This window comes from Mustelus asterias, unplaced genomic scaffold (assembly GCF_964213995.1).
Source record: "Mustelus asterias unplaced genomic scaffold, sMusAst1.hap1.1 HAP1_SCAFFOLD_2838, whole genome shotgun sequence".
NCBI classification, from domain to species: Eukaryota; Metazoa; Chordata; class Chondrichthyes; order Carcharhiniformes; family Triakidae; genus Mustelus; species Mustelus asterias.
The window spans coordinates 28,245-39,818 of record NW_027592783.1 but is presented as its reverse complement, the minus strand read 5'-3'; the positions used below and the strand labels follow the sequence as shown (position 1 = coordinate 39,818).

Sequence of the window (11,574 nt, the reverse complement as noted above, 5' to 3'; positions counted from 1 at the left end):
CTGGTGCCCACTCCTGCTTCCATTGCTTGTGAAGGGGGTGGATGAGGGACAGAAAGGGAATTAGAAGGGTGTGGTGGATAGGGAGGGGAGAGAGGGGGAGATGGTGTAGTTGGGGAGTGGGGGGGGGGCAGGGCATGGGTGGAGGTCGGTGTGTTGGGGGCAGAAACATGGGGCAAGAGGGGCCAAGCGTCCACCCACCCACCCCCAACGGGGCAGCGCAGTGGTTAACACTGCTGCCTCACAGTGCCAGGGACCCGGGTTCGATTCCCGGCCTCGGGTCACCGTCTGTGCGGAGTCTGCACATTCTCCTCGTGTCTGCGTGGGTTTCCTCCGGGTGCTCCGGTTTCCTCCCACAGTCTGAAAGACGAGCTGGGTTAGGGTGCATTGGCCGTGCTAAATTCTCCCTCAGTGTTACCCGAACAGGCGCCGGAGTGTGGCGACTGGGGGATTTTCACAGTAACTTCATTGCAGTGTTAATGTAAGCCTTACTTGTGACACCAATAAATAAAGTGATGTGAAACTCGCCCCTTGATCCCCTGGTGACCTGCTAACATTTGTATTTTTGTTCTTTTTGTTCGCCACCCGGGCGCAGATGACAACTTTTGGAGCGTTCCTTCACAGGGGCTCATTCTGTAGAAACGCCTTCAACCTCCTGGACTTGCTGGTGGTCAGTGTGTCGCTCATCTCCTTCTGGCTCCAGTGAGTATGCCGGCTGGAATTCATTCTGCATGAAGCTGATTGTGTGTGTGTGTGTGTGTGTGTGTGGGGGGGGGGGGGGGGGGGGGGTGGCGGGGCAGGGGGGGTGGAATAGGGAGAGGCAACATAGTCCTGCGGGCGAAGGGAGGCAGAGGGACCTCTGTGGGCATCCATCTCCCAAGATGGTGGGAAGTGGATGCGCTTCACAGAGCATCTTTCTCCTTTCGATTCGCTCCCGGGGCATGGGCATCCCTAGCTGGGCCCAGCTTCCATCAGCCCGTCCCCGAGTTACCCTTGAGTAGGACCTCGGGCTGCGTACGTGGACCGATTGGACACACGAGCTGGGAGGTTAATGCTGAAGCCTTTTATGTAGGCCCCAACTGAGACTATCGCGTCCTGCGGGCATCGTTAACACTTAAGGAGGATGTGAGGGTCCTCGAGAGGCGGAAGTGGGGGGGGGGGGAGCGGGGGAAGGGGTGGGGGTTTATCAGAGCAGATTCAGCGATGGGAGGGGCTACTTTTAATGCTGGGGGAGAGGCAGGGGTCATTTGTCCTCGGGGACGGAGGGGAAATTCGGGAGAGGGGCAGGCAAGCTCAGGGTAGGTCTGGCCAAGGCCGACACAGAAAAGCTGTTCCCATTGGCCAATGGTACACGGACTGGTGGGGGAGAGGGGTGGTGTTGTTGGGGGTGGGGGTAGATTTTGGGCAAAGATTGGGGGGAAGGCAGGTTGGGAAATACGAGGGAGAGATGCTTTTTTAAACAGCAAGAGCTAACAATCTGGAGGCTGGGAATGTTTGGAAAATGGAACATTCCCGAAAGAGAGATTTCCTTTTGGGATAATTCCTGTTCTTCCTTCACAGATCCAGCGCCATCTCCGTGGTAAAGATCCTCCGAGTATTGAGAGTGTTGCGACCCCTTCGAGCCATCAACCGAGCCAAGGGATTGAAGGTGGGATTGAGGGATAGGGGAGAAGGTGGGGATTGAGGGATACGGGGAGAAGGTGGGGATTGAGGGATACGGGGAGAAGGTGGGGATTGAGGGATACGGGGAGAAGGTGGGGATTGAGGGATACGGGGAGAAGGTGGGGATTGAGGGATACGGGGAGAAGGTGGGATTGAGGGATACGGGGAGAAGGTGGGGATTGAGGGATACGGGGAGAAGGTGGGGATTGAGGGATACGGGGAGAAGGTGGGATTGAGGGATACGGGGAGAAGGTGGGGATTGAGGGATACGGGGAGAAGGTGGGATTGAGGGATACGGGGAGAAGGTGGGGATTGAGGGATACGGGGAGAAGGTGGGATTGAGGGATACGGGGAGAAGGTGGGGATTGAGGGATACGGGGAGAAGGTGGGATTGAGGGATACGGGGAGAAGGTGGGGATTGAGGGATACGGGGAGAAGGTGGGATTGAGGGATACGGGGAGAAGGTGGGATTGAGGGATACGGGGAGAAGGTGGGATTGAGGGATACGGGGAGAAGGTGGGGATTGAGGGATACGGGGAGAAGGTGGGGATTGAGGGATACGGGGAGAAGGTGGGGATTGAGGGATACGGGGAGAAGGTGGGATTGAGGGATACGGGGAGAAGGTGGGGATTGAGGGATACGGGGAGAAGGTGGGGATTGAGGGATACGGGGAGAAGGTGGGATTGAGGGACATGGGGAGAAGGTGGGGATTGAGGGATACGGGGAGAAGGTGGGGATTGAGGGATACGGGGAGAAGGTGGGGGTTGAGGGATACGGGGAGAAGGTGAGGATTGAGGGATACGGGGAGAAGGTGGGATTGAGGGATACGGGAGAAGGTGGGATTGAGGGATACGGGAGAAGGTGGGATTGAGGGATACGGGGAGAAGGTGGGATTGAGAGATACAGGGAGAAGGTGGGATTGAGGGATACGGGGAGAAGGTGGGGATTGAGGGATATGGGGAGAAGGTGGGGATTGAGGGATACGGGGAGAAGGTGGGGATTGAGGGATACAGGGAGAAGGTGGGATTGAGGGATACGGGGAGAAGGTGGGATTGAGGGATACGGGGAGAAAGTGGGGATTGAGGGATATGGGGAGGTGGGGATTGAGGGATACGGGGAGGAGGTGGGGATTGAGGGATACAGGGAGGAGGTGGGGATTGAGGGATACGGGGAGAAGGTGGGATTGAGGGATACGGGGAGAAGGTGGGGATTGAGGGATACGTGGAGAAGGTGGGGATTGAGGGATATGTGGAGGTGGGGATTGAGGGATACCGGGAGGAGGTGGGGATTGAGGGATATGGGGAGGAAGGGATTGAGGGATACGGGGAGGAGGTGGGGATTGAGGGATACAGGGAGGAGGTGGGGATTGAGGGATATGGGGAGGTGGGAATTGAGGGATACGGGGAGGAGGTGGGGATTGAGGGATATGGGGAGGTGGGAATTGAGGGATACGGGGAGGAGGTGGGGATTGAGGGATATGGGGAGGTGGGGATTGAGGGATACGGGGAGAAGGTGGGGATTGAGGGATACGGGGAGAAGGTGGGATTGAGGGATACGGGGAGAAGTTGGGGATTGAGGGACACGGGGAGAAGGTGGGGATTGAGGGGACAAGTCTACATTCTAATAACCAAATGTCTCTCCTTCTCTCTCTATCTCTCTGTCACTCTCTTTGTCTCCCTCACTTTCTCTGTCTCTCTCTATCTCTCTCTCTTTGTCTCTCCCCCACACTCTGTCTCTCTCCACAGCATGTTGTTCAATGTGTCTTTGTAGCAATCAAAACGATCGGGAACATTATGATAGTGACCACACTGCTGCAGTTCATGTTTGCCTGTATCGGGGTCCAGCTCTTCAAGGTTGGTGCAGTATCTATTCTCGTCCTGCCTCTGACTCTTTACTCTGCACCAAATACCCTTCTGTAACCTTCCATCCCAACCGTTTGCGTTTCAGGGCAAGTTTTACAGCTGTACTGACGAGGCGAAGCATACCCCTGAGGAATGCCGGTGAGTCACCCCCAGACCGATTCCCCAGCCCCCTCAGCACTGACCCTCCCACAGTGCGGCGCTCCCTCAGCACTGACCCTCCCACAGTGCGGCGCTCCCTCAGCACTGACCCTCCCACAGTGCGGCGCTCCCTCAGCACTGACCCTCCCACAGTGCGGCGCCCCCTCAGCACTGACCCTCCCACAGTGCGGCGCTCCCTCAGCACTGACCCTCCCACAGTGCGGCGCTCCCTCAGCACTGACCCTCCCACAGTGCGGCGCTCCCTCAGCACTGACCCTCCCACAGTGCGGCGCTCCCTCAGCACTGACCCTCCCACAGTGCGGCGCTCCCTCAGCACTGACCCTCCCACAGTGCGGCGCTCCCTCAGCACTGACCCTCCTACAGTGCGGCACTCCCTTCGCACTGACCCTCCCACAGTGCGGCGCTCCCTCAGCACTGACCCTCCCACAGTGCAGCGCTCCCTCAGCACTGACCCTCCCACAGTGTGGAGCTCCCTCAGCACTGACTCTCCCACAGTGCGGCGCTCCCTCAGCACTGACCCTCCCACAGTGCGGCACTCCCTCAGCACTGGCCCTCCCACAGTGTGGAGCTCCCTCAGCACTGACTCTCCCACAGTGCGGCGCTCCCTCAGCACTGACCCTCCCACAGTGCGGCACTCCCTCAGCACTGACCCTCCCACAGTGTGGAGCTCCCTCAGCACTGACTCTCCCACAGTACAGCGCTCCCTCAGCACTGACCCTCCCACAGTACAGCGCTCCCTTCGCACTGACCCTCCCACAGTGTGGAGCTCCCTCAGCACTGACCCTCCCACAGCGCGGCACTCCCACTGCACTTACCCTCCAAGTGTGCGATGCTCCCGTTTGCTGGACACTACAGATATTAATGCACAAGACCCCGTTCTTTACAGTCAGAAAAAACATGTAGACACATTGCACCTGTTTCAGTTGAAGAAAGTAAGTGGCAGCCATTGGCTGCTCCATTCCTCAGAGCGATGTCTTGACGGATCAGAGTCAAACTACCTTGTTTTAATTTTCAAACAATCCTTGGCAGTTAACTTTCAGTCGTCATCACCTGATGCATGCTCCACGGCAAACCCCCTTCCTCTCCCACCAAGTCCACCTGCCAACTGATCTGCACTCTCAAGGGGAGGGGGGGGGAGGGGGCGGGAGGGTGATGTCGAGAAGGCCATCGGGGGGTGCTCTTCAAACATGCACCCGGAGCTTCGAGCCAGTGCCCGAACCCCAGCACCACCCCCCACAACCTTTCCACACTGCCAACTACGCCACAAGGTTTGCGCCCCTTCCTCCGCCCTCCGAATGCTTAAGTAACGGGCTGTCCACCATGACGTGGCACCAGGTCACCCCAAGGGACTCAAAAAACATTCCCACTCCCGCCACTGAATTGCGTTTTCGGAAGACAAGACCGGTGTCATCTCTGCATCCCTCCACACACCGGCGTTGTGGCCCCGCTAACTCTCGCGCTGCTCTTGCAGGGGGACGTTTATTGTCTTCAAGGATGGTGATGTCACCCAGCCCATGGTCCGTCAGCGGATCTGGCACAACAATGACTTCACCTTTGATAACGTTCTGGCTGGAATGATGGCTCTCTTCACCGTCTCCACCTTTGAGGGTTGGCCTGCGTAAGTCGCTCTTTCTATCTAACGTTCTATCTCTCTCTCTCTCTCTCCGTTATCACATCAGAACTAGGAGCAGGAGGAGGCCATCTGGCCCCCTCGAGCCTGCTCCGCCATTCAATAAGATCATGGCTGACCTTTTCGTGGACTCAGCTCCACTTACCCGCCCGCTCCCCATAACCCTTAATCCCTTGAAAATCTCAGCAGGTCTGGCAGCATCTGTAAGGAAAGAAAACAGCTGATGTTTCGAGTCCAGACGCCCCTTTGAGGGTCATCTGGACTTGAAACGTCCGCTCTTTTCTCTCCTTACAGATGCTGCCAGACCTGCTGAGATTTTTCAGCATTTTCTCTTTTGGTTTCAGATTCCAGCATCCTCAGGAATTTGCTTTTAGCCTTAATTCCTTTACTGTTCAAAAATCTATTTGCCTTTGCCTTAAAAACATTCAATGAGGTAGCCTCAACTGCTTCACTGGGCAGGGATTTCCACAGATTCACAAGGTGGGGATTGAGGGATGGGGGAGAAGGTGGGATTGAGGGACTCTATTACATAAGAACTAGGAGCAGGAGTAGGCCATCTGGCCCCTCGAGCCTGCTCCGCCATTCAATAAGATCATGGCTGATCTTTTCGTGGACTCAGCTCCACTTACCCGCCCGCTCACCATAACCCTTAATTCCTTCACTGTTCAAAAATTTATCTATCCTTTCCTTAAAAACATTCAATGAGGTAGCCTCAACTGCTTCACTGGGCAGGGAATTCCACAGATTCACAACCCTTTGTGTGAAGAAGTTCCTCCTCAACTCAGTCCTAAATCTGCTCCCCCTTATTTTGAGGCTGTGCCCCCTAGTTCTAGTTTCACCCGCCAGTGGAAACAACTTCCCTGCTTCTATCTTATCTATTCCCTTCATAATCTTATATGTTTCTATAAGATCTCCCCTCATTCTGCTGAATTCCATTGAGTATAGCCCCAGTCTACTCAGTCTCTCCTCCTAAGCCAACCGTCTCAACTCCGGAATCAACCTCGTGAATCTCCTCTGCACCCCCTCCAGTGCCAGTATATCCTTTCTCAAGTAAGGAGACCAAAACTGTACACAGTACTCCAGGTGTAGCCTCACCAGCACCTTATACAGCTGCAACATAACCTCGCTGTTTTTAAACTCCATCCCTCTCGCAATGAAGGACAAAATTCCATTTGCCTTCTTAATTACCTGAACCATGAGGATAATATCTGTGAGGGTGTCCCAACTTGGTGGTGTAGGGTTTTGTTTTTGGAACGGTGTGAGGAGACAAGTGAAACCCCAGTCATTATAATAAAAATCACTAAAGACTATTTATTGAATTAATTTTGATTTGATTTCTTATTGTCACATGTATTGGGGTACAGTGAAAAATATTGTTTCTTGCGCGCTATACAGACAAAGCATACCGTTCATCGAGAAGGAAAGGAGAGGGTGCAGAATGTAGTGTTACAGTCATAGCTAGGGTGTAGAGAAAGATCAACTTAATGCAAAGTAAGTCCTTTCAAACGCCTGACAGCAGCAGGGAAGAAGCTGTTCTCGAGTCGGTTGGTATGTAACCTCAGACTTTTTTTTTCCACAAAGGAAGAAGGTGGAAGAGAGAATGTCCGCGATGCGTGGGGTCCTTAATTATGCCGGCTGCTTTTCCCGAGGCAGCGGGAAGTGTAGACAGAGTCAATGGATGGGAGGCTGGTTTGCGTGATGGACTGGGCTACATTCACAACCTTTTGTAGTTCCTTGTGATCTTGGACAGAGCAGGAGCCCAGACCAAGCTGTGATACAACCAGAAAGAATGACATTGAGGGTGAGATTAAAGAAAAGACAAAATGCAGACAGCTGGGATGTATTAAATACACAAAATACTAAACATACGGACAGTTTATCTAGAAATTACTCCTTGTTCCAATGTATACCTGCGATCCCCGAAATCCCTAAGACCTTCTCATTCCCAAATGACATACAAATTAAATAAATCCATAAGTCAGACCAAGCTTATAGTTACCACACAATACAAGTTGGCACACTGGTTAGCAAGTCTAGGAAACATCTTTTTGTACTCCAGTGAAGATTTTTAAACTGCCTTTATGAAGCTGTCAGCACTGCCTCTAAGACATCTTGAATGTCTATTGACTACAGCTCAGCCTTCAACACCATTATTCCCACGAAACTCATCTCCAAACTCCGTGGCCTGGGCCTCGGCACCTCCCTCTGGATCCTGAACTTCCTAACTCACAGACCACAATCAGTAAGGACAGGCAACAACACCTCCTCCACGATCATCCTCAACACCGGTGCCCCACAAGGCTGTGTTCTCAGCCCCCTACTATACTCCTTATACCCCTATGACTGTGCGGCCAAATTCCCCTCCAATTCAATTTTCAAGTTTGCTGACCACACCACTGTCGTGGGTCGGATCTCAAACAATGACGAGACAGAGTACAGGAATGAGATAGAGAATCTGGTGAACTGTTGCGGCAACAATAATCTCTTCCTCAATGTCAACAAAACGAAGCAGATTGTCATCGACTTCAGGAAGTGTAAAGGAGAACATGCCCCTGTCTACATCAAGGGGGATGAAGTAGAAAGGGTCGAGAGCTTCAAGTTTTTAGGTGTCCAGATCACCAACAACCTGTCCTGGTCCCCCCCATGCCGACACTATAGTTAAGAAAGCCCACCAACGCCTCTATTTTCTCAGAAGACTAAGGAAATTTGGCATGTCAGCTACGACTCTCACCAACTTTTACAGATGCACCATAGAAAGCATTCTTTGTGGTTGTATCACAGCTTGGTCTGGGCTCCTGCTCTGCCCAAGACCGCAAGGAACTACAAAAGGTTGTTAATGTAGCCCAGTCCATCACGCAAACCAGCCTCCCATCCATTGACTCTGTTTACACTTCCCGCTGCCTCGGAAAAGCAGCCGGCATAATCAAGGACCCCACGCACCCTGGACATTCTCTCTTCCACCTTCTTCCTTCAGGAAAAGGTCCAAAAGTCTGAGGTCACGTACCAACCGACTCAAGAACAGCTTCTTCCCTGCTGCCGTCAGACTTTTGAATGGATCTACCCTGTATTAAGTTGATCTTTCTCTACACCCTAGCTATGACTGTAACACTACATTCTGCACCCTCTCCTTTCCTTCTCTGTGAACGGTATGCTTTGTCTGTATAGCGCACAAGAAACAATACTTTTCACCGTATACTAATACATGTGACAATAATAAATCAAATCAAATCTAAATTCAAAACTTTAAAATAGCCTCTGGGCAGTGAGATGTTAAACTGACCTGCCTGCTTCGATAGGGGCTGTCCGTTGTACCCGGGTTTGATTTTTCCCTCTGTGTATTTGAGCTGTCTGCATCTCACACATTCCGTGACTCTTAGCATCTGTCTCCCTCGACTGATCTCTCAGTCATCTAGGTAAGCTGTTTACTGATCATAAGGCAACTTACGCCTGATTCTGTCTTGATGCCAGCTAATCTCATTACTGGGAAAAGCCACATCTCACCATCCCCTTTGAATGCTGGCTACTGCTGCTGATACGCAGGTTTTTAACCTGTCGCTCGGAGACCATATTCCATCATTCCTTGTTAAATTCCTTTTTCCTGCTGTTACTAGGCAGACCCATGACACTGATTCTCTCTCTGTCTGTCTGTCTCTTTCTCTCCCTGTCTCTCTCTCTCTGTCTCTCTCGCTCTCCCTGTCTCTCTCTCTCTGTCTCTCTCGCTCTCCCTGTCTCTCTCTCTCTCCCTGTCTCCCTTCCTGTCTCTCTCTCCCTCTCACTCTCTCCGTCTCTCTCTCTCTCCCTCTCCCTGTCTCTCTCTCTCTGTCCCCCTGTCTCTCTGTCCCCCTGTCTCTCTGTCCCCCTGTCTCTCTGTCCCCCTGTCTCTCTGTCCCCCTGTCTCTCTGTCCCCCTGTCTCTCTGTCCCCCTGTCTCTCTCCCTGTCTCTCTCTCCCTGTCTCTCTCTCCCTGTCTCTCTCCCTGTCTCCCTCTCTCCCTGTCTCCCTCTCTCCCTGTCTCCCTCTCTCCCTGTCTCCCTCTCTCCCTGTCTCCCTCTCTCCCTGTCTCCCTCTCTCCCTGTCTCCCTCGTTCCCTGTCTCCCTCTCTCCCTGTCTCCCTCGTTCCCTGTCTCCCTCTCTCCCTGTCTCCCTCTCTCCCTGTCTCCCTCTCTCCCTGTCTCCCTCTCTCCCTGTCTCCCTCTCTCCCTGTCTCCCTCTCTCCCTGTCTCCCTGTCTCTCTCTCCCTGTCTCTCTGTCTCTCTCTGGGTAAGGCGCTCTTTTGGAGAGTCAGTACAGACTTGATGGATTGAATGGCCTCATTCTGCACTGTAGGAACTCCATGATTAAACCCTAGGCTCCTCAACATCTGTACCTTGTACAATTTTGATATCCTTACCCTTACTGAAGGAGGGATCTACTCACATCGGGGGGTGTGCGGGGAACCGGAGGGGGGGCGGGGTTGGGGAAGGGTAAAGGGGGAGGGGGTTGGGGGGGAGGGGGAGGGGGAGGAGGAGTTAGGGGAACTGGGGGAGTGGGTCTGGCAGTGTTGGCGACGGACTCAATGGCCTCCTGCTGTGCAGGATCCCATGCCACGCGCGGCCTGATGCTTTGCTGGTGTGTGTGCTCTTGGCAGCCTCCTGTACAAGGCCATCGACGCCAATGCGGAAAATGAGGGTCCCATCTACAACTACCGGGTGGAGATCTCGATATTCTTCATCGTCTATATCATCATCATTGCCTTCTTTATGATGAATATCTTTGTGGGATTTGTCATCATCACCTTCCGGGAGCAGGGTGAAAAGGAGTATCAGAATTGTGAGCTCGATAAGAATCAGGTAGGTCCCACCGGCCTGGCGCGGGGGCTGGGCTATTCCACCGGGGAAGACCTCGTGTCCATTTTGTCACGTTGCGGCGCATACAGAGGGCCATTTGGCCCATTGCCTCCATGCCAGCCCCCCCCCCCCCCCCCCCGTTAGCGATCTGTCCCCCTAACTCAGCAAGTTTAGAAAGAAACCAGTTAGAAACCCTATAGTGCAGGAGGAGGCCATTCGGCCCTTCGAGTCTGCACCGACCACCATCCCACCCAAGCCCTATTCCCGTAACCCCACATATTTACCCCGCTAATCCCTCTGACCTACACATCCCGGGACAATAAGGGACAATTTAGGATGGCCAATGCCATTAGGCCAATGACATAACCCACACGTCTTTGGATTGGGTTTATTTCCCTCCATACATTTCCCACCCTGCCCTCCCCCCCCCCCCCCGCTCTCCACCCACACTCAGTCCTTTACATTGAACATTACCATTAGCTGACAAGTGGTGAGTAACATTCACCCCACACAAGCACCAGGCAATGACCATCTCCAACAAGAGAGGATCCAACCATCTCCCCTTGACATTCAATGGCATTCCCATCGCTGAATCCCCCCCACTATCAACATCCTGGGGGGTTCCCATTGAGCAGAAACTGAACTGGACCCAGCCACATAAATACTGTGGCTCCCAGAGCAGGTCAGAGGCTGGGAATCCTGCGGAGAGTAACTCACCTCCTGACTCCCACCAAAGCCTGTCCACCATCTACAAGGCACAAGTCAGGAGTGTGATGGAATACTCTCCCACTCGCCTGGATGAGCGCGGCTCCGACAACACTCGAGAAGCTCGACACCATCCGGGACAAAGCAGCCCCCCCCGCTCGATCGACACGTTAACCCCCCACCCTCGACATTCACTCCCTCCACCACCGACGCACAGCGGCAGCAGTGTGTACCATCTACAAGATGCACCGCAGCGACTCGCCAAGGCTCCTTCGACAGCACCGTCCAAACCCAACACCTGGAACTCCCTCCCTAACAGCGCTGTGGGTGTACCTACACCACACGGGACTGCAGCAGGTCCAAGATGGCGGCTCACCCACCACCTTCTCAAGGGGCAATCCGGGATGGGGGTAAACGCTGGGCCTGACCAGTGACGTGGAGTAAAATGAAAAATTAAATCTTCGTGCAATCTGTCATCACCTTGGCTGTTTTTGTACTCAGTAGCTTTATTGATGAAGTCTCACAGCCTGTCCTGTCTGCGAAACACTCTCTCAATATAACCCTGCCACTCTCCGCGATCTATCCACATCATAGAATCCCGACAGTGCAGAAGGAGACCATTCAGCCCATCGAGTCTGCATCGACCACAATCCCACTCAGGCCCTATCCCCATAACCCCACATATTTACCCTAGCTAGTCCCCTTGACACTAAGGGACAATTTAGCATGGCCAA

General features: G+C 53.5%; 1 protein-coding gene across 1 annotated transcript in view; it reads left to right on the top strand.

Moving 5' to 3' along the window:
• Nucleotides 1–592: 592 nt before the first annotated feature.
• cacna1fa (calcium channel, voltage-dependent, L type, alpha 1F subunit a) overlaps nt 593–11,574 on the top strand; it is a gene marked incomplete at its 3' end in the record, with an annotated part of 37,086 nt that continues 26,104 nt past the window's right edge. Inside the window, exons 1-6 of the mRNA XM_078207878.1 lie at nt 593–699; nt 1,558–1,645; nt 3,405–3,512; nt 3,607–3,659; nt 5,152–5,298; nt 9,937–10,138. Coding sequence (XP_078064004.1) covers nt 593–699; nt 1,558–1,645; nt 3,405–3,512; nt 3,607–3,659; nt 5,152–5,298; nt 9,937–10,138 — 705 coding nt within the window. The remainder of the gene's footprint in view (nt 700–1,557; nt 1,646–3,404; nt 3,513–3,606; nt 3,660–5,151; nt 5,299–9,936; nt 10,139–11,574) is intronic.